The following is a 26845-nucleotide window of genomic DNA, read 5'->3' as shown; positions in this document are numbered from 1 at the left end:
ATGATGGTGGTAAAAGATGCTATTAAGCTATGTTGCAGAGCAAGATGATCTTGGCCTCTGCCCAGTAATTATCACATGCCTGTGTGCAAGAAAGACAGCCACTGAGGAGTCTGATGTAAGAACATTTTTTAGCAGGCCCCTCAGTTATTTATTTATTTATTTTTAGAGCAGTTGGAGAAAGGGTGAAGACAGAAGCAAAATATCTCCCCATGATCTTTCTATCTCCATGTAACTAAATAACTTATAAAGCAGCTCTAGTTGCCATTTCCTTCTTTTTTCTTAAACGGATGAATGTCTGTGATTTAGTATAAAGTTCATGAACTAAGAAAAGCGGTTGGACACAGATGCCTGTATCTTTCCACTCTATGTATCTTATTACCTTTAACTGCCTGTTAAAATCATGCTTTTATTTTTACCTTTCAAATATAAATTGCCATCACCAGGCTTAGCAAATGAAACGGATTACTTATGGTAACTGTAAGTAGTTATGCACTCCAAATCCTTGAGAGAGCTTTCCCAAAGGGCAGGCAATGTCTTTCAAAATCCTATTACAGGATTTTATTTGCAGGTGCTATGAACAGAAGGCTGAAAGCCTCCATGTTTTATTGCTGCCCAACTTCATCAGGTCTGCTCACTCTATTGAAAATTGTGGCAAAAATGATACACATCAGCTCTTTTATTCTTTTGTTACTACTCTGCGCAAATAAAAGCATATTGGGGAACTTAATGAAGCAGTATGTCCTTGGAGGGAGCTTTGAAGATTTGGAGTGTATGACTATTTGTCTTTAATACTGGAGATTTTTGTGTAAAACAGACTGGCACGAACAAAATCAAGTCCTCACAGATAGCCCAGTGTTTGCCACATATGTACTTAAGTCACACAAATACCTAGTAGTCGTCACCTTGGAGATGCATTCAGTGACTACCTTAGAGGCTTTCTGGATGTGCCAAGGAGCAGCCAGGGCAATGAAACTGTAGCAGAGCCATTGGAACCATGGAGCCAATTTTAGAGGTGATCTATTTAGAAAGAACGTGATTTCAAAACAAAAACAGAAACAACCCCCCCCGCCCCCCCCCCCCAAAAAAAACCCAACAACAAAACACTGGGGAGGGAGAATTGATTATCCAACAAATTAGCAAACACACCCCACAGATACACATTCTGGGAATCTGTCCTACAAGAGAGGCCACGCATGTCTCAGTTTGTTTTGGCCTTCACATGCATAGTTGGCTTTTCATTGGAATCTGGAAAAGGCAGCATGGATGGAAAGGATGGATCTGTGCTGCAGAGATCTAGGTACACATGGTGTCTCTATGCTTCTCGTGAGCTATAGGCTTCAGGTTACTGCAATTCCTGACCTACTAGTTTAACTCTCATTGCTGGAGAGTGTGGGCATGTGTCGAGTATCTTAAAAGGATAATCTTGATTCTGCTTAAATTTCTGAGCTTCGGTACTTAATTATTCATAATGAATACTTGCGGTATACCTCCCGACTGATCAAAACATACAAGGATGGGCAACTATAGTTGTGACTTTGGCCCTAACGGTGTTGGAGCTGACGCTGGCTTGCCCTTTATTTGCAGGGTTAACACCGCCTGTACACCACTTCTTTTCCTTTGAACCAGCCTCCCAAGTTGACACTTAATGCTTATTTGAATGTAGTAGGCTGCAGTCCTCTGGGTTCCTCAGGGGAAATGACAAGGGACCTTGTGGCCAGTTATTGCAACAGAAATCCCAAGCTGAAGCAATTCTAGATGTATGCGACCAGATAGTATTTGGGAATCTCACCAGTGACATGAACATGAAAATATTCCAGCGGCTAAGTAAATACAGTGCTGCACTAATTGTGCCAGAAAAGAAAGGAAAAATGGTTTTCCTTTCTTTGAAGACTGAAAGGCCGCTTCCTAACTGGAGCAGCCATAGAATCTTTAGTATAAAGAAATCTTAATGGATACAAAGTAAAGAAATGGCTGATTTTTGTATTTTTAAATCAACTTAATGTTCTGTTTGTTTACTACTAAACATTTCTGAGTGGAATAATTCTTATTTGGCAGTCGGTATTTCCCCATCATAGTGAGCAAGAATTTTCACTCACATTTTGGGCACAAAACACATTCTATTTTAGACACTGAAGGATCGTTTTTCAGTGTTTGCTTCAGAATTTGTGAGGTAATTTCAACAGATCTCACAAATGTTTACTCAATAGTTCTGCATCTCTATTTCTGCAGTAATTTGTACACATCTCTATTTTGGCATCCCTCGATGAGATATCATGGTACCTAATTAGTCCCTCTCTCATGAAACTGGAGCTCAGTGAGGGCAGGGCTATCTCAGTTGGCTTTGAATCACAGGTACCTTGTGTGGCGCTCAGTATTGATCTGAAGAATCAGTGGAATGTTTAAAGGTATTGTCTGAAAATCGAGTAACTTCTTAATGTAATTGTACTCTTTTTGTAGCACATTTTTCATTATTTTCAGACCATATCTGCACAAGTCTGGTGTGTCAAGGAAAGATTCATAGCATAAGGTAATACTGTTACTAGATTAGTGTAAGAATCTTTTGGGAAGCTTTGTACTTTTAATTAGGAGAAAGGCATACAGAGAGTAAGCATAGAGTATCAATAGAGGGCTGGAAGCATTCAGTCGTTGCTGTTAGATATCACCTGGGTAACTTGTGACTGCCTGGATTTTGGATCTTCCTCAACTCCATAATTGATACCCGCTTGTCTCAGTTCTGGATTGTTGTTGGTATTGCGTCTCTGATCTTTTCTTTTTTTCCTGATCCTTCCTGCCCTGCCTACTTCCATGAACTAGATTCACATCTGCTAGACCTTTTGCTACGCTTGGCCCACCCTACCTGCCCTATGAGGGCTGATGGCCTCCAACGATACCTGATTTGACCTAACAGGTTATAACATATCATTTTTCCAAACCTGTGTGTGTTACTGTTATCTGTAATACATTTACTCAACAACTATATTTTCATTAGAGATAACATAGAAATTTAAGTCAAAACTTATTTCAGGTTTAGTTCCTAAAAAATACACATTCCTACTACAGCCTATCAAATTCATCAGAAGGCCTTGGGTATTAGGGCTCATAGTGAATGTGGAGGCTAGGGCATAGTTGCTAGTGCTAAGACTTCTATGAGAGATACTATGGAAGCTTTTCTTCCTCCCTTCCTCCTTCCCTTCCTCCCTTCCTTCCTCCTTCCTTGTTTTCAACTATGATATGTAAAATGTAGGAAGGAATGGGAAGATACTAAACATTGTTCTTTCCTAACTGTAAAGATATGAATATAATAAAACATAAACATGAGGTAGATGTCAAGGGAGTCAGGATGGCTCATTCGGTTAAGTGTTGGACTCCTGGTTTTGGCTCATGTCATGATGTCAGGGTTGGAAGATCAAGCAAGCCCTGGGTCCACCTCCATGCCCAGCATAGAGTCTACTGGAGATTCTCCTGCTCATGCATGCATGTTCTCTCTCTCTCTCTCTCTCTCAAATAAATAAATAAATAAATCTTTAAAAAAAAAACCCTCCAAAACATGAGGTAGAGGTCAGTTATGGTCTTAGAGTTGTTTTTTGTGGTCTAGTAACTAATATTAAAAATTACAATTCTACTTTCTAGATTATTAACCTTGTATAGCTAAAAAGATTATATGATGTGAATGTCATTGTACATACATATTTGCACCCTTATTTTTAAAATTAAAAACAAAACAAAACTTTGGGGCCTGGGTGGCTCAGTCAGTTAAGAGTTGGACTCTTGGTTTCAACTCAGGTCATGATCTCAGGGGCCTAGGATTGAGCCCTGCATCTGGTTCCCTGCTCAGTGGGGAGTCTGCTTGTCTCCCTCTCCCTCTGCCCCTCCCCTCACTCATGTGCTCTCTCTCTCACTAAGATAAATAATTCTTTAAAAAATAAGTAACAAAAAACTTGATTATGGAAAATGTCAAACTTTAATTTTACCCATTTTATTCAAAACTTTTGTTTCTTTGTATACATTCAAATTTGGTATCGTATTCTTTCAATCTGAAGAATTTGTAAAAAAACATTTTTTTTTTTGTAGTTGAGGTTTTATTTGTTTGAAAAGGTTTTTATTTCTGAAAAACATTTTTTGGGGGTGGTATAGGATTCTGGGTTAATAGTGTTCATTGTTTTGTTTTGCTTCGTTTTTTGTGTTTTTTTTTTTTTTAAGATTTTATTTATTTGAGAGAGAGAGCACTAGAGAGAGCTAGTACAAACAAGGGGAAAGGGAGAAGCAGGCTCCCCCTGCCTCCCAGCCAGAAGCCCAACGTGGGGCTTGATCCCAGGTCCCCAGGATCATGACTGAGCTGAAGGCAGATGCCTAAAAGACTGAGCCACCCAGATGCTCCTTATTTTTGTTTATTTGAAGGTTTTTTGTATTTGAGAGATTGAGAGAGAGAGCATGAGTTTGGGAAGGGACAGAGGGAGAGGGAGAAGCAGACTCCCTGCTGAGCAGGGAGCGCAAGATCATGACCTGAGCTGAAGGCAGGTGCTTAACCCACTGAGCCACCTAGGTGCCCCTAGTATTGGTTGTTTTACTTTTTTTTAAAGTAATTTAAAGCTGTCATTGCATGGTTTTTTGCTTTACGTAGTTTCTGACAAGAAGGTTACTTAATCTTTGTATCCTGCCCCTGCCTCCACTGCCATCGAGATGATCTCTGTAATTTTGGTTTCCAAGGGTTTCAATATAATATGTGTAGGGTATGTATGTGTGTGTATACACACATGCATGTGTGTGTTGGATTTATCCTGCTTGGGATTCTCTGAGCTTCTTGGATCTCTGCTTTGATTTCTTTTGTTATAAATTTAGTAAATATAGCTGTGCTATTAGTTACAAATTTTGGAAAATTCTCAGTCATTAGTTTTCCTAACATTTTCTCTGTTCCATTCAATCTTCTTCTAGGATTCCAATTACACTTCAGTTAGACCATTTGATATTTCCCTGTAGTTCTTGGATGTTCTGTTGTGGGTTTTTGATTTTTTATTCTTTTTTTCTTTGTGTTTCACTGTCAGTAATTTCTATTGACTTATCCTTGAGTTTATTGATTTCTTCCTGGGCTGTGTTTAGTATATTGATGAGCATGACAAAGGCATTCTTTATCTTATTACCATGTTTTTTATTTTTAGCATTTCCTTAACTCTTACTTACATGTCCATCTCTCTGCTTGAGTTTGAGGTCTCAGGTTTCAGAAATAGATTTTCCACTTATTTTCTTTGAACCTTGTTTTTCTTTTTTATAAACTAAAAAATCATTATATATGTATATAATAATAATATATAATAATAACTAACAGAATTGTTATGAGAATCAAATATGATCCATTGGACTAGTTCCTACCTCTCCTTTCCCATGGTTCAATCTGTCACTCAAGGCTTGCATGGTATGATTACTTTGACCCTATTTAGTTCCTAAATTGTAAGATTCCGTGAAGGGGAAGGGACCTAATATTTACTGACAGCCTATATTAATCTCATGTAGAATTTGAGAAAGGGATAAAAATCACATTTAAAAAGTGCTTTTGTAAAACATTTTACTTTTACCAGGTCTATGTGGATTTTAATTGAAAGAAACAGCATTAAATCCAGTTGCCACTTGGTTAAATCTGTTAAAGAGTCATTAAAATTTTTCAACTGTTGGGTTTCTTGACACACTTGAGAAATGTCATGGCTCATAAAACATCTTACTCTCTTTCTCTGTGCATATAGGACTTTAAATAATTGGATTGGCTCCCAAATTTTGCATTGTGAGGAAAAACTAATGGAGGTTTTTCTTCTTACTGACTGGTGGAAATGAATGTTATTCTCATTGGATTTGCCTTTGTAGTCACAGACTTGGATTCAGATTCTGGCTACACAGCTGTAAAATCTTGGGCTGATTATCTAACTTTTGAGCTTGAGTTTTTGTTTTATCTGTGAAATAAGGATGATACCTACATCAGCTGTTTTAAAGACAATGTTTATATACATAAAGTATGTGAAGCTTTGGGTATAGTGCCTAGTTAATAGAGATCAATGAGTGATATGGCATTAAGAATAATAGTAGCTAAAATGGAAATATACCATTATTAAGTCAAATTTTAGTAAATAGAAGGGGAAAGACAAGTTTAATATTCTTTTTTCTTTTAGTTGAAAAGATCCATCTGGTAAAAAGATGTGTATACACACACACACACACACACACACATATATTTTTTTAAGATTTTTATTTATTTATTCATGAGAGACACACAGAGAGAGGCAGAGACATAGGCATTTAGTTTAGGCAAGAGACAGAGGCAGAGGGAGAATCAGGCTTCCTTCAGGGAGCCTGAGGTGGTACTCGATCCCAGGACCCTAGGATCACGACCTCAGGTGAAGGCAGACACTCAACCACTGAGTCACCCAGGTGCCCCAGAGTATTTTAACAAAAGGGAGAGGGCTAAAAAATGAATGTTGATGAATAATAGCCAAGAATTTGTGTTTGCTGTGTGACGGGATCCTCAGAATAGCTCCGTGAAGTAAGCTGCCACTCTTCTGAGAAGTCTTTCTTTATATGAATGAGTGTGCCACCCCGTTTTGTGTTCTTCCGGTCTAATTTGTACTTTATCGCAATTTTTATATATAACTCCTGTCCTTTTTCCACTTCTCATCCCCAATGAAGGGTTTTTTATATATAAGGTTAGAAGTGGTCCACAGTGAGTTGAATTGTTGAGATTTTTGAATCTTTGCATGTTTCTGGTCAAGAGTGAAATCCCACTTTCTTTATGTTATAGGTGAAAATCTAAGCATTAAAATGGAATATTTGTCTAAAGTAAAACTACTAAGAAAATAGCTGTGGATAAATAAACTGCTTAATCAGGCTGAGCCCCCCACTCCATCCTCGACTGTTTAAGATAAACAAATACAGTATTTTAAAGTAGCTGTTGCTCTAGAGGTTACCTTAGAGTAAATATAATGAGTTTCACAGAAGTGTCCAAATTCTGTGTTTGTAAATAATTTTATTGTAATGGGTATTACTCAAGATTGAAATTATTTAATACAAAGAAACATTCTTTATTCATACACTGAGCAACTGTGTTCCAAAACACAGACCACAATACAGGCATTCTTACTTGAATAGTACAAGGAATAATGTCAAATTATTTTTGTAGCTTTTTTTTTTTTTTTTTTTGGTCATAAAAATTTTCACAAAACTGTCTTCATGATCACAGATTTTTAGAGTTGGAAGGAACCTAAGAGATCCAATCTAACTCCTTCCTGCCACCCAGAGAGATGAAGCGATTTATCTAGTCCTGTAGCTAACTAATGACAGAACCAGGGAGAGAACAGAGCCCTTCATCTATTTTCCATAGTGTTACATTCCTCTGGAAAAAACTGCCTACTCACTCTTGGTTTTTAATGCTAGTTAGAGTCTTGGGGTAAGGTTTTTTCCCCATGACTCACTACTGCTCTTTTGTTTTCTTGTGTGGGTGTCTGGGAGCAAGCTATCAAGGGTGGCGGGTTTTTTGTTGAACAATTGAACATTGTAAGGCTCTGAACAAGGAAAAAGCATTTGTCTGGTTAGCATGTGAAGGGTCAGGAGGAAGGGTTGTAGCTCAGACTCTTTGCCCTCAGTGTTGATAGGCAGGTATTTTAAAGTTGAGTTTCCTAACCTGGGGTCTGAATTTTCTAAAGTTTTATGAAAATTATGCAAATAGATGCATACCTCCCAAGACCAGAATGTGTACCTTTCATCAGGTTATCAAAGGGTACGTAGCTGAAACCTTTCTTTCTTTCTTTCTTTTTTTTTTTTAAGGGAGGGAAAGCTAATAAAACCTGAGAACCAGCTCCTCACTCTTGCACTCTAAATACTAATTATACTAGAGGGCTCCTTATTATCTCCAGCCACCTTCTGCTTGTGTGCCCTTTCCAGTAGACAAGACTTCCCACATGGCTTCCTGGATCTTGTCATGGAAGCCTTTGGAGGCCTTGGCCTTCTTACAGGAACTTTTCCTGTAGGTTTTCCAAGGCTACTGTCTCTCTCCCTTCTCTGTTTATTGTTTCTAGCAGAGGGTGCAGGATTTTTGTTCATTAGAAAGCTTAGGGGTGTTATTTCAATTACATTCTGTTTAAAAGGAATTTGTACATTGACTTGAAAACATAAGACTATTTGCTGTAAGAAAAAAAAAATACAATCAGGATTCCAATCAATACTTTGCAAATTCACCTTTAGAATGCTGCTGGTTCTTAAAAAAAAAAAAAAAAGAATGCTGCTGGTTCTTTAGTTAGGGAATCTCTGTTTAATCTAGAAACTCTTTAAACTTTCCAGAAACAGAATGAAAATCTGTGGATGGTGGTTTAGGAGTTACCCAGATCAGTTTATAAAAATGTTTTAATTTATGGGACACCTGGGTGGCTCAGCAGTTGAGGGTCTGCCTTTAGCTCAGGGCTGATTCTGGCTCTGGAATCGGGTCCTACATCGGGCTCCCTGTGGGGGAGCCTGCTTCTCCCTCTGCCTGTGTGTCTGCCTCTCTTTGTTGTCTCTCGTGAGTAAATAAATAAATAAAATCTTAAAAAAAAGTTTTAATTTTTCGTTCCTGAATCTTACTAGAATTCATTTTAATGGACTTTCTTCCTAGAAGAGAACACATGTAAAACACATTCTAAATTTGTAAATCTAACATCTGGACACACAACAAGAAAGCTACCACTAGGATTGAAGTTGGAAGAATTTGTCATTTTATTTTATTTTATTTTATTTTATTTTGTTTATTTTTAAGCAAGCTCCACACCCAGCATAGAGCCTACTTTGGGGCTTGAACTCACAACCCTGAGATCAAAACCTGAGCTGATAACAAGAATCAGGAGCTTAACCGACTGAGCCACGCGGGCACCCCTGTTTATTCATTTTAAAGAGCTAACACTGAGTATATATCTTGAACATGTTATGATTGCTGGTGTCATGTTAGATGCTGGGAAGTGAGAAGAGGTCTCTTTCTTTGTGAAGCTCATGATCTTCTGAGGACATAGCTCAGCACGTTCTAATTCAACATGCTAAATGTAATAGAGGTACAAAAAAAAAAGCATTGGAATCAGTACTCTTCCTGGCCAGAAGAAAGGTGGGAGTTAGGGAAAAGTTCCCAGGAAGGTGACACATATATGAGTTGTGTATTAAAATGTTCAGTAGAAACTTGTCAGGCAAGATGGGATCTAGGAATATGTGGTATGTTTGTGCCTTCCTCATTTTAATTAAATTTAACATTCACCACTCTCTTATTTTTCATTTTCCATTAGAGCTCTAAACGAGAATGGAAGCCACTGGAGGATCGTAGCTGTACAGACATACCATGGCTGCTGCTTTTTATCCTCTTCTGCATTGGGATGGTAAGGATACTCTCACAGATGATCAGAACTTGATGAATTCACGATCCAAGGGAATGATGGGGAATTGGTTTAAAGAGGGAGCTTGTTATTTACTTATATTTAACCCCTCCTGCATTGCTTATAACTAGAGGTTCTAGGATACATTGAAGCTGCTTAATTTTGCCCCATACAATTCATTGGTATTTGGTACCCTTTGATTTTTTTTTTCTTAAGCCTCCATGAGACAAATTAAGAGGATTGGAACTCTGTCTCTTTTCCTAGATCATTTGAGAAAGCCAGATCATTTGACATAAATTTCTGTGGATTGTGATCTTGGTGGAGTGTTGAGCAGAGCACTGGCCCCTGAGTCCCGAGTATTTATCCAACCCAGTCACACAAACCTAATGGTTATTTTTGAACCAGTTTTCCTCTCAGGGGATTTGGTGTTCCTTTGTATAAAATTAGAGTTTATGCCAGAGGATATCTACAATGTTTCCAATTCTGACATCTTTCAGTTCTTGGAGGGGAGGCTGATTGCTCCCTGTTTCTGCCCATACCAGGGCCCTGCTGCCTGCTGTGTCTGCTGGAAAGAGTGGCATCTCTCAGTTGGAGATCCAGGGACCTGGTGATTTTCCATTGGGTATAGAGGATGGAGGAACAGAGCCCCTGGTGCAGAGTGTCAGGGGTGTGCTTATTCAAATTGCATCCCCACCCTGCCCTGCAGGATTTCTGACACAGGCCTCTGGAACTCTAGAGTCACAAGGTGCTGAGCTGGAAAAAAAGGTTGAAAACAGTGGTTTTCAAGCTAGCTGATGTTTAGAGCTAGAATCAGAGCAGAGTTGGAAATCCTCATCTGGTTCATCACCCTCCTTCTACAGATTAAAAGCATCAAACCCAGAGATGGAAATGACCACGCCAAAACCACATCATTAGTTAATGGGAGAGCTGGTAACAGAACCCTGCTCTCCTTATTTCCAGGGCGGTGCTCTCTTCTGTCAGCTTGTTTCCTCTTCCTTAAAGGGACTGTGCAGATGGGCATTGCTTTCTCTTTCTTAGTCTTTACAACCAAAAACACAAACATGCTACCTCTCTGGCAGCCTTTTTCCACAAATGTGAGAGTATTTTTAGTCCCCAGCTCCCCATACCTTTTATAGAGCTTCTTTAAGGATAATCTTACTCTGTGTTCTCTGCGACTGCACACCTCACAAACGCCCTTTGAAAAATCACAGAACCACCCTAATCCTAATAGACATAATTGCAGGTACCAGTTATACACCCGAAGAAAGGAAAAGAAAGCAGCAGACTTTAAAAAGATATGTAATAAATTGGGCAAAATGAGGAGTGCTAGTTTTAAAGATAATAGCTCAGTTTCATGAAACCTGAGATATTTAGAAAACTTCAAAATACCCATTTCCTCACTTAGAACTTCTGAGATGTGGTTCAAGAGTCTACTTAGTTTAATGGAGTAGCACCTGAAATGCAGTGTGCATGCAGAGTGTGGGAGAGATTTTCTTTTTTTTTGCTAACAGAATTAGCGCAACCTCTCTCTACTCCCTGAATTATCCCTGAGACAGACAGCAGCTGACCTTTCAAAATTATGTTTATAAAAACATGTACCTGCCACTCTAGGTGCTTTTGATTTTTCTATGCTAAAATAGCTCAGTAAAGTGCAGTCATTAATGTTGATAGGCTGATTTGGGAGTGACTCAGGGTAAGGAGCTATTTGTTTACTGACACATTTTAATGCATTGGTAATTAATATAATGCTGATTTCGGTGCCATGGTAATTAAGACCCACTGTGTGTACTTTTAAATGCAGGCATAGTGTTGTTTGTTTTGGAATGATTTTTTTTTAAAATTTTTTTTTATTGGATTACCCTCATAGAGTTGAGCTAACCTCACATTCTGCTATGTGGAAACTGGAGAAATTTCCAAATTCTGTTGCCCACCATACTGGCACAGCAGTTCGAGCCAAGTTTGTCTTCTGTGTATTTGTTTTGTATGGTTTTTAAAAGCCTTTTTTTTTTCTTTAGGATTTCATTCTGTAGTACTTTTCAGAGAAACATTCACCAAACATTTGTTGAGCATTATCCTGTGCTTGATGCTTCTGTATGTATTTATCTCATTCAATTCTCCCAGTTGCCTTATGAAATAGATTCTATCCCCAGTTTATAAACAAGGTGTAACAAGGTTAAATATTAGCTTGTCTAAGAATAGAATACTGGTAACATGTGACAAAGGTAGAATAGGAACTGGAATACTCTTTAACCTAGTAGCCAGTGGTCTGCGTCTTTCTGTCATCTCCGTGGCCTAATATTTAAGCTGTATCTTTATTCACTGTCCTTACTTGAAGTTCTTTGCTCATTCCTTGATATCTACTCTTTGAAATATTTTAAGATCTTTCTTATTTCATTCATCTTCACCATTAAGTCTTTTTTATATGTATTCACCTCTTCATAAGTAGAGGCTTCTCTTTTATTTCTTCCCTTACATTCAGTTTTTCCATGCTTGCCTTGTCTAGAACTTAGGGTTTTTTTCAAAGCAAATTGCTACCAGCCTTTTTGAGAGCTATCATCTTCCACATTTGAACTTTTATCAATATTTTGAAATTATTGGACATACATTTACTCTGTTCTAAAAAACTTCATGTAGCATTGTACTTCTAAATTTCTGTTTTCCATTAAGGTAGCAATCAAGTGGTTCTCATATTGGACAAGTTGACTACGTACCAGAATCAGCTGGGATTTAAAACAAACAAACAATTCTTTCCTGGGTTCTTCCTCTGATTCTGACTTAATCTCTGTGTTTCCAATGTTTATCCAGGGTTGAGACTACTGTTTTAGGCACCAATAAACCACTGAAGAGTTTTCTGTTCTTTTTATTTTTTTTTTAAGATTTTATTTATTTATTCATGAGAGACACAGAGAGAGAGAGAGAGAGAGGCAGAGACACAGGCAGAGGGAGAAGCAGGCTCCATGCAGGGAGCCCGATGTGGGACTCGATCTCAGGTCTCCAGTATCACACCCCAGGCTGCAGGCAGCACTAAACCGCTGCGCCACCAGGGCTGCCCTATTTTTTTTTTTTTTTTAATTTTTTGAAGAGGGAGAGCTGGGAGGGGCAGAGGGAGAGAGAGAATCTTAAGCAGGCTCCATACCTGACAGGGGGCTCAATCTCACAATCCTGAGTTCATGACCTGGGCAGAAATTAAGAGTTGGAAGCTTAACTGAACTGAGCCACCCAGATGCCCCAACCACTGAAGAGTTATGAGCAAGAAATGATGAGTTTACAAAGATGACCCTGGTAGCCAATGTTATAGATAGCTTATAATGCTATTATAAAGGGGAAGCACTTTAGAGGCTGTAATAGTCCAGATAACATGTGGAAAACTTGAAATAAAGTAGTGATAAAGGAGAGGAATAGAGTGTCATCAATGTTGTAGATAAGATGGAGGCAGAGTATGCATGACTAAGAGGTTCTTGTATTAGGGGTTCAGGGTAAGGTTTTTCAGGTCAAATCTGACCCCAGCTTATAAGTTCCAAACCACAGTTTCTATACACATGCAGGAAGAAGAATGAGATGGATAAACAAAATATTCGTAGTGAGGCTGTACCCTGATTATACCCAAATAAAGAACTCCTTGGTAAAAATGACTTGTAGAATGAAGCATGGGCCATGTGGCCTGAAGGTCCTTCTCATCTTGGGTTGTGTGACTTAATTTTGTCTCAGGGAGAGAGAGGTATGAGTGAGAAGAGAAAAGAGATCCGTCTGGACCCTATCTGCCCAGATCAGCTTACCACAGAAAGACAGGAAAGAGGTGGCTACTTGGCCTTAATGGGAGTGCTCCCCACAAACAGTAAAAGGCACAGAGATGCCTACAACTTACCCCTGATACTTAGTCCTATTTACTGTGGACTAGGGGGTGTTTGGCATGCGACATAGAAACATTTCAACTTCACAACTATATAATGAAGTAGATTCTGTTGTCAACATCATTCTCTTTTACAGTTAAGAAAACAGAGGCACAGAGCTATGTTAAATAACTTGCCTAGGTTACATAGTGGCAGTATTCGACCCAGAAGAGAAGAGGTAGATGGTGAGGCCTCAAGAGGTCCTCTGTTGCCTGAAATTGGGAACAACAGGAAAGTTGTTTAGAACATGGACGCGGTAACCTCACCTGCCAGCAAAACGTGGTCTTGTCAGTGTTTCAGCAAACAGTTTAGCATTCTTGCTTCCTCCCGTGAAGTTAGGAAGTGAGCGTGATGGCTGGAAGTGTGGAGAGGGGAGACTGAGGAGTCCTTCTGACTTTGTATCTCACATATGCAGTCTGGTGAAGAATGATACTACAAAGGCAGACAGAGTAGATGTAGGAAAAGGGAAGTGGTTTGGGGAAATGTGGAATGAGAAGATGAGTTTGGGAGAGGTAGGGTGTGGGTAGAGATAAGCAATGGGTTGGGGTTTTAGAGAATGATCTGGACTAGAGCTGGGTGTAGGAGACCTCCCTGTATACCTTGTCCCTTCAGACTGCTTTCAAGGACCTTTCTTTATTTGATAGCCTTCGTCTAGTTCCCAGAGCATAGTGTTTCTACCTCATTAACTATTGTCGAGCATGCAGCACAAAGTGAAAGACTCAGAGACTCACTGCAGTATTTAGTCATTTGTGTGATGGTCTGTGCTTTGGCAGGATTGGAGAAGAGGAATAACAGCATGCCAAAAATTACCTTAAGGTTACCCGATCCAAATACCTACCTACTTCTGTTAATCCTTTGGGTTTTTTTTTTTTCCTTTTTTAAAAAAAATTATGGCAAAATATACATAACATAAAATTCACTATTTTAACTATTTTAAAATAGTTTGAATCAATTTGCTTTTGATCCACTCTTGTTTTTGTATTCTCGGTCACTATGCTGGACCAAATGGGTTTATACTTCTTCCAGCAAGTATAGTTTGAAACATTTTACTTTTTATCTACTTTCCCTTAGGATCATAAAATTTGGGAAGAGGAAAGGGCTTTAAAGATTAATCTAGTTCAAGCCCCGTGACAGGTAAGGAAACTGAGGCTCAGAATTTACAGAGACTTCCCCACGATCATAAGGAGTATTTGTGGCAGAGCCGGGTTCATTTCCTAGTATTCCTTGTCTGTGTGTTTTATTTCTTTTTTTCATTGTTCAAGCTGCCTATGAAACTGAGCTTCTCTGATTCTGTTTCCTCACACCTCATTATTTTCTGATCTTTTGAGAACATTTCAGTTCTTTCAAGGTAAACTTTATGTATTATAACCCTTTCATACCCTGCCTGGCATCTTGTGTTTGATTATGCTCGATAAATGCTTATGAACTAGACATTTCCTAGACTTCCAGTCATTTTTGCTTATTGCTTCTTTCTTCCTTTTAGAGTAGTACATCCTATTAAACTTTAAAGAAATCTAGAAATTTGGCAGATTGGAAAAAAATTTTTAATCTTTGTTTGTTTGTTTGTTTGTATAAATATTAGTTCTGCATTAGGCATTCTTATGCTATCCTGTCTGCTGGGTCCTCATGGCCTTTCTTGTTTCAGGGCTCTCAGAAGAGGAGGAACAGAAGCCAAATGTTACTTCAAGGTTTGACAAATTAATTATTAGGAGATTGACTCCAAGCTTTGACTGAGTTTAGGGATAGAGGAGTAGGATTAGGTAGAGAGCTAAAGGAGGTTATATTTGAGGAGAAGAGTCTGGATATATTTTCATTAGTCCTTGGGAGAAAGCTATAAGTGTCAATCTTTTTTGCCCATCTTTTTATTTTGAATATTCATATTTTGTTATATTCATATTTCATTGCCATCTGCCACACATGTTTTTGTTGACTTTTTTCCCCACCCCTCAAACCAAAACTAAGGCCTTCTGTCTTGCTCAGTTGCATGTTAAGGCTCCAGGTTTAAAATTCAAACATGCTTGTGAAATAAAATGTGTCCCTTTTTTTGACTAATAGTGAGTGAAACTAAGCAAATCCTCCTTCTTACGTTGAAGTAATGAGCACAGTTCATTAATTAGCAAATTGTCTTTTTCCCACGTAGACAATAGATACTTCCTAGTGTGCCAGATCCAGCTTGGGATCCACCACCACTGGATGCCTTGATCTGATTTGAGTCACCTCCTGTTTGTGATTAGATTTGTCTGCTCCTTCTCTCCCTCTCTCAGAAGAGCAGTTCTGCCAGCACTTCAGTAACTCAGTCCTTTTAAGATTTTAGCCATGGTTCTCTTCCTTACTAATAGGCTTACTTTCTCTGCAGTGATTGCTCTCTACTATAGGCATATAAAAGCTTTCCTCATCCCCCTTATCATTTGCTTCATTAATATGATTTCCTTCTCTTGAATGCCTCTTCCTCTCCCCGCTCACAGCCATTAAATTACTGAGTGCATTCTGTAAAGTTTCTCTCGTCCTATTTTAATTTCATGTACCACATTTTTTTCTCATCTGAAACTGTATTGCTTCCTGCATTTGGATTTCAGAATGTTGTGTGTGTTTTTTTAAGGGCGATTGTATTTTTAATTATATTTGGCCTAGTTCCCCATCATCAGTACTTGTACCATATGGGAAGTCCCTGGGATAACAGTCATGGTTTCCTCCTATCTTATTACCTTACTTATTCTCCTTCCTTTCTCCCCTGCAGCTTCTTACCCTCCCTTCTCTAATGCCTTTGGAAGCTACTAAGAAGTTTAAATGGCCTGTGTGAAAATATGTCAGTGTCCCATTTTACCACATATATGTAACATTTATAATTTATACTCTGTCTACATCCCAGAGGGATATGAGGTGGCTTATGATTTAAAAGACAAAAAAACCACTCAGCATAATACCCTCCAGTTCCATCCACGTCGGAACAAAAGGACAAACATTATATGTTCTCATTCATTTGGGGAATATAAATAATAGTGAAAGGGAATAGAGGGGAAGGGAGAAGAAATGGGTAGGAAATATCAGAAAGGGAGACAGAACATAGAAGACTCCTAACTCTGGGAAATGAACTAGGGGTGGTGGAAGGGGAGGAGGACGGGGGGGTGGGGGTGACTGGTTGACGGGCACTGAGGGGGGCACTTGACGGGATGAGCACTGGGTGTTATTCTGTATGTTGGCAAATTGAACACCAATAAAAAATAAATTTATTATTAAAAAAATTAAAATAAAAAAACAAAAACCAACAAACCCTCACATATCCAACTGTACTGTTAAAAATAGTCACAAAGGGAAATCAGAAACCATTTAAAGGAATCTGTAACACAAAGTACTTATCAAACACAAGAAGAAAATTTCTATAAAAAGTGAAAGAAGAACATAACCTTTTAATTATGCAAGGGCTTTGCTATTTTAGACTAGTAGAGAAAGAAGATTGTAATTGTGGTCTGAATGTTTCTGTATAGTGTCAGAATTACTGACATGCTTTCTCATTTTCCTCCCTAGAAATTTTTGTTCTAAAGGAGAGAACTAAAGGAGTTTTTGGTTAGTCCCCAATTACTGGTGTCAACTTCTTTAGTCTGGCTTTGTCTTTCAAATTTCCCACTAACAGCTACCCTGTCTTGATGACCAGTCATGCACCAGCCCAGCTAGGGGTTAGATATGCATTATCTCATTTAGTCCTCATCATCAGGCTGTGAAATAGATGATGGTACTTGTGTTAGGGATGAGGAAGAAACACTCTAAGTAGGTAATTGGATCAAAGTCCCATAGGTAGTAAGTGGTAGAGTGAGGGTATAAATCCATATCTCTCTGGGTTCCCTTTCTGTTACTCTCTGATTCTTCTTGTAAAAGAACTGTATTGGAAAGGTTAGCCATTAAACCTCCTAATCACTTCCAGTTTTTGTTCGGTGTAGGATTTCCTAATTTGAAGTAATGATATGCTTAAAATGGCATGCTGGTTTGCATCTCTGTATATGTACAGGGGCTTAAGTATTTTTTTTCTCTTTTTTTAGTATTGGTGTGAAGTCCTATCATGGAACTATCTTGCATTTTCCATGGAGGAATCAGGAGAGAGGGAGGGGGCAAAAGGCGAGGGTGAATGAGTGAGTCCCCACCAGCCTCTGCCTAACCCTATTGCGAGCAGTTAGCTGCTGCTTTGAGGCAGAAGGGTACTAACATTTTTATTGAAACAGACACTTACATGCATTATTTCATGTAATTCTCACAGCAGCCTTTGTGGTAAGTGGTTTTAGCCTCAATTTATAGACAGGAAAACTGAAGCACAGAACATTAAGCAGGTTTGTCCAGTATCACACAAGTAGAAAATGGAGTGATCAGTATTCCATTGATCAGTGAAGGTTATCTGACCCTAGAACCCATGGTCTTTTCCGTTACGTGTTCTCATTTTTAACAACAATAATAGTTAATATTTATTGAGCTCTTACTATGTGCTGAGCAGGATTCTTGCCACTTTACTGGATTATTTCATTTAATCCATATAGCACTCTTATGAGATATACACCCACTATCTCCATTTTACCTGAATAGAGTGAGACGCAGAGTTGAAATCACTTGGCATGGATCCACAGGCATGAGAGTAGCAAATCAGAGATAGTCTCCCTCTGAAATTGGACTTTCTTACAGACTGTAGTTTCAAGCAGTTTCTCCTAACTAGAGCCACACTCTCTACATTTCCCCCTCCCTCCCTTTCCTTACCTGCAAGATAAAAAATAGAGGGGTTATTTAGAAAAAAAAAAAAAGAGTTTTTGCCTTTTTAAGAAGTATGTTTAGGAAGGAAATAGTCTCCTTGGAGGAACTGCATATGAGTACAGCACTGAGCACCAAAGGCCTGAGATCTCACTGGGCTGCTTATACACACACTACTCATGAGTCTTGACTATCCTACATTAAACACTGATAACCTCTGCCTTCGTTGGACACTTCAATAAGGACAAAAAAACTTAACCTTTTAATGACCACGTTGCAAGATTTTCTAACCCCAGTCTTTTCTCCCAATTCATTTTGTCAGGAGTGAGTCACTTACCTCCTATTCTTATGACTGCTAGCCTGCAGTGAGTATAGGCTGTTATTGCTTTGTCTCGGTCACTGCATACTTGACTTAGCAGGCATGATACAGTTCCGAAGCGTCTACCATTTATTTGCCTTTGGCACTGTGATGAAGCCTATTCCTGTGAAATGAAGTGACCTTTGTGGCTCACAGACCCAGTGCCTCACTCTCTTGAGTCTGCGACCTTAAAAGCATGGTGGTGTTGCATGGTGTAATTCTTTGGCTTGTATACAGCTTTATTGCAGAAAGGAAACAGAAGTGTTGCGTGGACCAAAATGATAATAATTCAAAACCCACATACCTATGTTCTTTGATTTTTTTTTCTTTCATCTGTTGCTATTGTTCATTTAACAGAACTCCTTTACAACCAAATAAAACTAAAGAATGAAACAAGCTGGGTTTGATTTTATGGTCTGATCTTTACTAGCTTCTGTGGCATTGGGCAATTTACTGAATCTCTCTGGGTCTCATTCTCCCTCCTGAGGATTAGCTATAATGTCTGGTAAGCACCTAGTAGGAGCATGGCACGGTGCAGATGTTCAATACAGAGAAGCTATTATTATCATAAAATGCAAAGACTATCTTATGATGTAAAAGCTTGAGATTTGTTTTGTTATGGTAGTAAATAGTGTTTCCCTGTGGGCTTCTTGTGCTGCTTATGTGAAATCCAAGGAAAACAGTTGAATAGTGTTTGCAATAAGGAAAGATGGCTCTTTGTTCCCTTCAACAGACAAAAAGAAGCTCATTATCGTATCAAGTAGTGACTGTTGCTATTGAACTGGTTTATTTGTATGTTTTTTCTGTTTTTTTTTTCTAGGGATTTATTTGTGGCTTTTCAGTAGCAACAGGTGCAGCAGCGAGACTAGTGTCAGGATACGACAGCTATGGAAATATCTGTGGGCAGAAAAATGCAAAGTTGGAAGCAATACCAAACAGTGGTATGGACCACACCCATCGGAAGTGAGTAGACTGTTGGCTGAATGAACACTGTGGAAACTTTGAATGGGGGGTAGAAAATCCTGCTTTTCCAGTAATATCTTACTGAATATTATTTTTATATGACTCCTGTTGGTGTTTTTATTTTTTTTAACCTCCCACTCGAATTATTCCTGTTTTTGGTCTGTCAATACATTTTCCAGGAAATAAAATTAGCTGCCAAGTTAAAATGCACTATCTTGAGGTTTTAATGAGTATAGGCTTGATTTGAGAGGATTATTCCTATACTCTGTTTTCCCATTAGCCTTTAGGTTATACATGAAGTCTTAAATCAGGAAATAACGTAATACTTTTTCTTCCTAAGACTGTATTGATGGGAGACAGAGGGATGATAATGGATTTTGAAACATTAAAGGTATAACGAAACATTTTGTGATGCATCATTTATAAGTACAGTACACATCAATTTCCAATTTTATAAGATACATTTTCTTTCTCAGACTTTAAAATTTGTTTTGAATTTGCAAGTTTCATCTTTCGCATTTCATGAAATTCCTGGCTTAATTGCCTTTTTTTCTTCAGAGGAGCTATTACTTCATTTTTAATGTCTGTGAGGAAAATGTCATCATACATATTTTAGATTTGATGCCAGTATATTTGTCCACACTGTATGTTTATGCCCCATCACAGTTGATTAGAGAGGTTTAATAAATAAATCAAGTCTTCAAAATTAACCAAACATTTTAAAGTAATGGGTTACCCAATTCAGTTTATGAACTTTATAGGAAAAGAAAAGGCTAAGCAGTGAAAACTATTTTTAAAGATGTAGTTGTCTTAAGAAGTATTTTCCAGGATATAGTAACTATATCTATTATTAGATAAATCCGTTCATTAAATCAGTGCCTTTACTGGAAAGTATAAGATTAATTTGATAATTTCACAAACTTGAAGAAATCCAAATAGTTATGATATGATCTCAGAAATATTCCCCCATTGAATGGAGTAATGCAGTTCAAATAAATATAATTTTAAATAATAATAATGAATATTTGTGTAGCGTATCATAGTTGGCAAGCATATAACACCATGCTGTGAGGTAGGTGTAGCAGAGGTTTAGAGAGATTGAAATGATTTTCTCAAAAGTCTGGTTGGTCAGTGGAAGATCAAATGCAGACTATGAGCTTTTTCTCTTGATAAGCATCTGCATCCCTTGACAGAAGTGAAAATTGGACTCAGAGAGAGTAATTTGGAGGATTTTCATTTATCCCTTTTTTGATTGCTTTATAGAATTAACACTTTTAGGCCTTGTGTTATTTCTGATAACAAGACAGCCTATATAAGTGTGTGTGTGTGTGTGTGTGTGTGTGTGTGTGTGTGTATGTATTTCTTTTATATTTATATATATATATTTCTTTTACTTTTTGTTTTGAAATAATTTTAGACTCATAGAAGTTACAAAAATAGTACAGAATTCCACATCTTTTTTTTGTTGTTGTAGGTAATGTCTATGTTGTCAAACACTTTTTGACTCTTTAATGCTATTGACATGTACCAAACATAAAATATTACCATTTAGGTAACTGAAGAGATAGGAGGAAAAGAGATCTCTTCCTTCAGATCTACTGCTCACATGAGGTCATACTCATGTTCATGGCTCCCTTTATAATTTGCTGATGGTTCCAAACATATCGTCATCATAAGATTTGTGTAAATGTCACTCTTCACACTTAAACTTATAGAAGTTCATTTGGTCAATTTTTAATTTCAAGTCCTTGTATTTTCTAAATACTGATACAGCTATTTCCTGTGTACTATATATTCTTCATACTATATACTCAATACACTATGTATGTGTACGTACACACACTATATATATTTTTATAATTGGCCTCTTTCAAAGAGAGCCTACTTCTTATTCCAAAAACGTGGTGACTTTTCCCTGAGTGTTAGCATAGTTGGGAGCCATTCATGGATAGCTATAGAGGAAATAGTTTCCCAGGTAGCTATACCTTAAGTATACATGTTTGTTTGTTTGTTTGTTTGTTTGTTTATTGAGAGGGAGTGGGTGAGGGAGAATCTTAAGCAGGCTCCATGTCCAGTGTGGAGCCTGACCCAGGGTCAGTCTCACAACCCTGAGATCATGACCTGAGCCAAAATCCAGAGTCAGATGCTCAACCAACAGTGCTACCCATTTTAGTGCTGAACCATCTAAGTATTTCTATCTTAAAATGCTACATATATATTTTAATGAGTAATACATTTTTTAACATAACTTTCTCAGGTAAGTCTATATTGTTTGGATTTGAAAGAAGGCACAGTGTCTCTGTTTGTCACCTTTACTCCGTCCTCTTATTTTTTCAGCCAAATGCATTCATTTCCTAGTTTTTCATTCATTTCCTAATATATGTTTGTCTCCATTATGATATTAGGCCCTACCATAAGCAATAAAGATTTTTTGTACCTGTTTTGTCTGCTTCTACCCCAACTTGACCTTGATCACTATTTTCTCTCATTTTTTAATCCTCAGTCCCTGATACCTGATATTTACTAGGACCTACCTCCATACATACTTCTTGAATAAGTTAATAAATGAATCCTCTAAAATCTTGAATACAACTAATACTTTCTTGCCTTCATGAGTATTATTTCCTCTGTCAGAAGGAAATATTTCTCCCATTCTTCATGTGGCTGCATTCTACTCATCCTTCAGTCCTCATTATATATGTTATTTCCCAGAAAGGTCTTTTTTGACCTCACAGTTTAAATCAGGTATTTAAAAATACTTTCTCATGGAGCATCTGGCTGGCTGAGTTGGTAGAGCATGTGACTCTTGATCTTGGGGTTGTAAGTTTGAGCTCCATGTTCAGTGTAGCTTACTTTAAAACTAAATAAATGAAAATAAATAAAAAGATTCCTATTGTGTCCTGTAATATGTGTAATAACATATTTATTTTGTGATTATTTGTTAAATGTTTGTGTTTTCTAAGTTCATGAGAGCAGAGGTGAAGTCTGTTTCATTCAGACTGTATCTGTAGTACTTGGAATGTTGCAGGCACTCAAGTAAATGTTTGTTGAATGGGTAAAAAATTTATTTTCTTAAAATATTTTTTAAGAAGTGAATTACCAAGTCTGAGGATAAGATTAAGATTACTAATAAATATTTTAAGATTATTAATAAAAATTGCTAATGAATATGGCTTTCCATAATGTCCATTCTATTTACATTACCACCAGTGTCTGAGGCTGCTTTATCTTTGCTTGTATTACTAGTTTTTATTTTTTGCTAATTTGGTTAACCAAAAATGGCATTTTATAGTTTTAATTTGCAAGTCTTTGGTTATTCATGAGCATGAGCCTTTTTCCTTCACATGTTTGTTGACCTCAGGACAGCTGTTGTGGTAGCATATCTATTCTTGGTCTTCTAATCTCTAATCTTCTCCATCCTTTATGCTGTGATAGGATTAAGTTCTTTCAAATACTTTTTATGGTCATTTCCCTGCTCAAGAGCCTTTCCTTAGTGTTGATGCCTATATTATCAAAGGGGAGCCTATTCAACACCTGCCTTTGCAGGCTTCCCATGATCTAGACCCATTGTACCTACTCAGTCCTTTCCCACTGTTTCTCAGTGCAGTAGATAGTATTTTTATCCAAGATATTCGTTCTATTTGTGTGCTGTGCCCTCTACTTCTCTGCCAGTCTGAATTCTTGAAAGACTTAATAAGATGGGTCCTGTAACTAACCTCTTCATGAAATATTTCAAAACAAACTTTATCCCATAGTGATCTTTTATTACCTATCTTAATAGGTACTGAAGGTACCTATTAGGTAGGTACTGAACTTTCCTATCTCAAATCTGTTTTTCTGTTGCCTTGGAGTTCTTCTCCAATTATACTGTGTGTTTCTTCTGCCTGTATTAATTATCATTTGCTAGGTAACAATGTTACTATAAATTGGTGGCTTAAAACAAGACACAATTACTATCTCACAGTTTCTGTGGATCAGGAATATGAGTATGGTTAAGCTGAGTCTTCTGCTTCGGAGTGTCTCCCAGGACCTCGATCAAGGTGTTGGTCAGGCCTTGGGCTCTGTTGGAGAGTTCTCCTTCCAAGCTCACATAGCTGGTAGCACCCCGTCTTTCAGGATTGTTGGACTCAGGGCTTTAGCTCTTCATGGCTGTAAGCCTGGGCCACCCTCAGTGCATGCTGTGAGAGCCACTCCATATATATGGTGGCTTACTTCAAAAGCCAGCAAGGGAAAGCATCAATAGAGTCTGCTAGCAAGATGGAAATTAAATTTTATGTAATATAATTATAGAAGTGATATCTTGTTACTTTTGCCATTTTCTCGTGTTAGAAGCATATCACAAGTCCCACCCAAAGTCAAGGGAGGGAATTACACCAAAGTGTGAATTCCAAGAAGTGGGAATAATTGGGGCATCTTATAGTCTTCTGCCACCCTACCCAACTCTGTCTCCCTGGAGCGCCATATTTTTACAGCTGCCAGATTAAAACATCCAAGAGTTATTTCACAGGGGCTTAGTAAGGATGTGAAAGAAAATGGTAGATAATACTTTATGAAATACAGGAAGGCCCCAACTTCAAATGGATTATGTTCCCAAAGTTCACTTTTAAATTGTTTGAGATACGTATAACTCTTCTGCATAGAAACAATGCTATAAATAAGGTTCTGAGGCTGGGTTAACTCAGAAAGGTCATTTGTCTTAGAATCATGGAGTGTCAGAGATGAAAGGGATTTTTAAGATTATCTAGTGTGTAACCTCCTTAAAGCATCCCATCAAGTATTGGTAAACTTGTGTGTAACCTCGGTAAAGCAGCCCATCAAATATTGTTGCCAACTGAGGCTCAGAGAAGAAAATGACTTATTTTGTAGTTGAAAATGACTTATTTTGTAGTTGAGCTATTATTATGTAGCAGAGATGCTAGAGAACATAGGTAAGGCTTACAGTCTTTTTTCCTTTGTTTTTTTGGTGGAGGGAGTAGTTGTAGGGAGTGGAGTAGTAATAATATATTTGAAGTCTGATGGACAATTCCAAAAAGATCTCTTCTTCCACATTCTACATTGCCTACCATTTTCAGAACTGTAAAGCTAGCCTTACAGTATATGTGTCAATTTTTAGACAGAGAATTATTATTATTATAGAAATTGTTCCCAAAGGGGAAGCCCCATATCCTCCATATCAATTTGGATAGAGCAGGGCTGCTTCTAGTTCTAAGATATCTGGATTTGTCGATATGGGGACTATACTGGGGCAAAGCATCTAGCTCTGTTGGCCCCTGGGAGACAACTGGAGGAGCAGGAGGTATTATTATGTTTCTACCATGGATGTTACCTTGTCCTGGGTGCCCGGGATGGGAGAGGCTATGGCAAGATGGTAGTGGCTCTTAGTATGCATAGGTTATTGTAAAACCAGATAAGGGTATGTTGAGAACTGCTTTTCATTTTTTAAATGTAGGTATTATATCATTATTAGAAATTTTTCTCTATTCTGCAAAAAGTCCTAACACAGAGCTTAGTGAGTCTTTGTGTCTCTTAAGAAATTTTCTCAGTGAGATAAGTGAGATAGATCTCACTTATCACTATTGATTTTTTTCATAGAGGTTCCAAAGATTTATTTTTTGCACAAATCTAACTTTATTCTTTATCTTTTTATCTTTCCTCTAAGGAAGCCATTTAAAGCCCCAATCACTGATAAAGGCTCTTTGACTGTAAAATGCCTCTCAGATTTCAGATAATCAGTATTAACAGAATGTACAGGAAGTAGAGGTCTGAGGAGGTTGATGGCATACATTTATAAGTAAAATCTATAGGGGGCATTTTATTTGAGACCTTTTTCAATTACCTTCATAACCTGTGGCAGGGTATATCTACTATCTATGAGTTTTACTTTTCTTTAACTGTCTCATTCCCCAGAAATCCACAGTAAAGAATGTTTGTGCATAAAAGGGCCGTGGAGATCACTGAGCCCCTTCATTTTTCGGATAAAGAGACTGGGGTCTAGGAAATGTCAGTGGCTTGAAACAGTAGTATCAGAACTAGCACCCCACTCTTTACGCTCAGTCTAGTGCTCTTTGCATTATGTACTCCACCACCCCTGGTAAGCGACACAATGATTTCAGTTTCCCATCCTTTTTACTTTTGGGGTCTCTCCCTCTGGACATTTAAAGATGAAAAACTTTTAGTAGAACATGCAGAGAAGAAAGGGCAGGTAATATAAATTAATAAAGTTATAACTAAAGAAACTTTGAAACCTATACAATCTATGAAGGCTTCAAATAATCTGAAGGCAGCCTTGTCTGTTTCTCTCTGTCAGATGAAGAACATGCATTTTATTGATGAAATATGTTGTTCTTATTTCACACTTGAGCATTTTTAGCATTTGTGTGTTTTAAATACCTATTGAAAAACATGTAGTTTATTTTTTTATTTTTATTTTTTAAGGACTTTATTTATTTATTCATGAGAGACAGAGGGAGAGAGAGAGAGAGGCGGAGACACAGGCAGAGGGAGAAGCAGGCTTCATGCAGGGAGTCCAAAGCAGGACTCCATCCTGGGCCTCCAGGATCATGCCCTGGACTGAAGGCAGCACTAAACCACTGAGCCACCTGGGCTGCCCGAAAAACATGTAGTTTAAACTAGTAATGTTACTTTTTTTCTCCTGACAATGTTACTTTTTTAAGATAGTTGATGATTTAATAGACAGTAGTCTTATTTTAAAGAAACACTCTATTTTTACGATCTCTGTATGGACACAGGATAGGACTGTAGTGACCACTGATTACCTTCCCTAAAGCTCAGGTCTCTGTAGGTTTAGTGTCTGGCTCAGTCCACCCCATGATGGCTAGTTAGCTTACTTACTCTTATAAAAAGCTTTTTGGGGAGATGGGACTGATACGGTACCAATTTGGAGAATGTGTTTACTCTTTAAACTACTCATAAGAAGATTGGCAAGTTTCCCGTGCCTACATCATACCAAATACCCATCTATATTAGAAAGAATGTTTTTCTTTAATTAGTTAATAAGTAAAACATGCCTTTAGTGAAGAGTTTTTAAGGAGTTATCAAGTCTTCTTGACTGTGCATACCTGTCCCTGTTTGAAGAAGAAAAGGAACTAGAATAAAATTTGCTAAACTTCTTGCTTCGAGGATCCTTGTCAGCCAACTACAGTTAGTTCTTATTCAACTAGGACATCTTTCTCTTTCAGATGACTTAAATTACTGCTTACTGAATGACTATCCTTCACCATTCTTGAAAATTCTATTAATTATTTTATTTAGTCCTCAGCATTTATTAAAATGTGTGTGCGAGAGATCTCCATTAGGAAAAACAAAAGAGGAAACAACCCAAATGGCTGACAAAAGAGGTTTGGTTAAATTCATTTATTTAGGCATTCTATTTTTTGCCATCTTCTTTTGTTTAGGCATTGGAGATTATAATCTTGAGCAAAAGAGGCACACTCTTTAACTCATGGAAATTATAATCTAGTGAACAAAACAGAACTTAATAAGGTCATCTGACAGTCATAGTATTAACAGCTGTTTTA

The 26845-nt window shown here is 37.8% G+C and overlaps 1 protein-coding gene across 19 annotated transcripts in view; it reads left to right on the top strand.

Moving 5' to 3' along the window:
* Nucleotides 1-26845, top strand: part of SLC44A1 (solute carrier family 44 member 1) — a 192394-nt gene that overhangs the window by 44153 nt on the left and 121396 nt on the right. For 13 of the 19 annotated variants that reach the window (XR_011995462.1, XR_003235584.2, XR_011995460.1 and 10 more), the window contains exons 1-3: nucleotides 7212-7756; nucleotides 9282-9371; nucleotides 19165-19307. Coding sequence is in view for 12 of the 19 variants with exons in the window: in XM_072727801.1 (XP_072583902.1) it covers nucleotides 7706-7756; nucleotides 9282-9371; nucleotides 19165-19307 (284 nt within the window). In the remaining 7 variants the exon portion in view is untranslated. Of the gene's footprint in view, nucleotides 1-7211; nucleotides 7757-9281; nucleotides 9372-19164; nucleotides 19308-26845 lie in introns of those variants that run through there. The other 6 variants (XM_072727798.1, XM_072727796.1, XM_072727797.1 and 3 more) reach the window with 4 other exon arrangements.

This window comes from Vulpes vulpes, chromosome 12 (assembly GCF_048418805.1).
Source record: "Vulpes vulpes isolate BD-2025 chromosome 12, VulVul3, whole genome shotgun sequence".
In the NCBI taxonomy this organism is placed as follows: domain Eukaryota; kingdom Metazoa; phylum Chordata; class Mammalia; order Carnivora; family Canidae; genus Vulpes; species Vulpes vulpes.
Note: the sequence above shows the minus strand (reverse complement) of the source record. Positions and strands in the feature narration are given on the sequence as shown.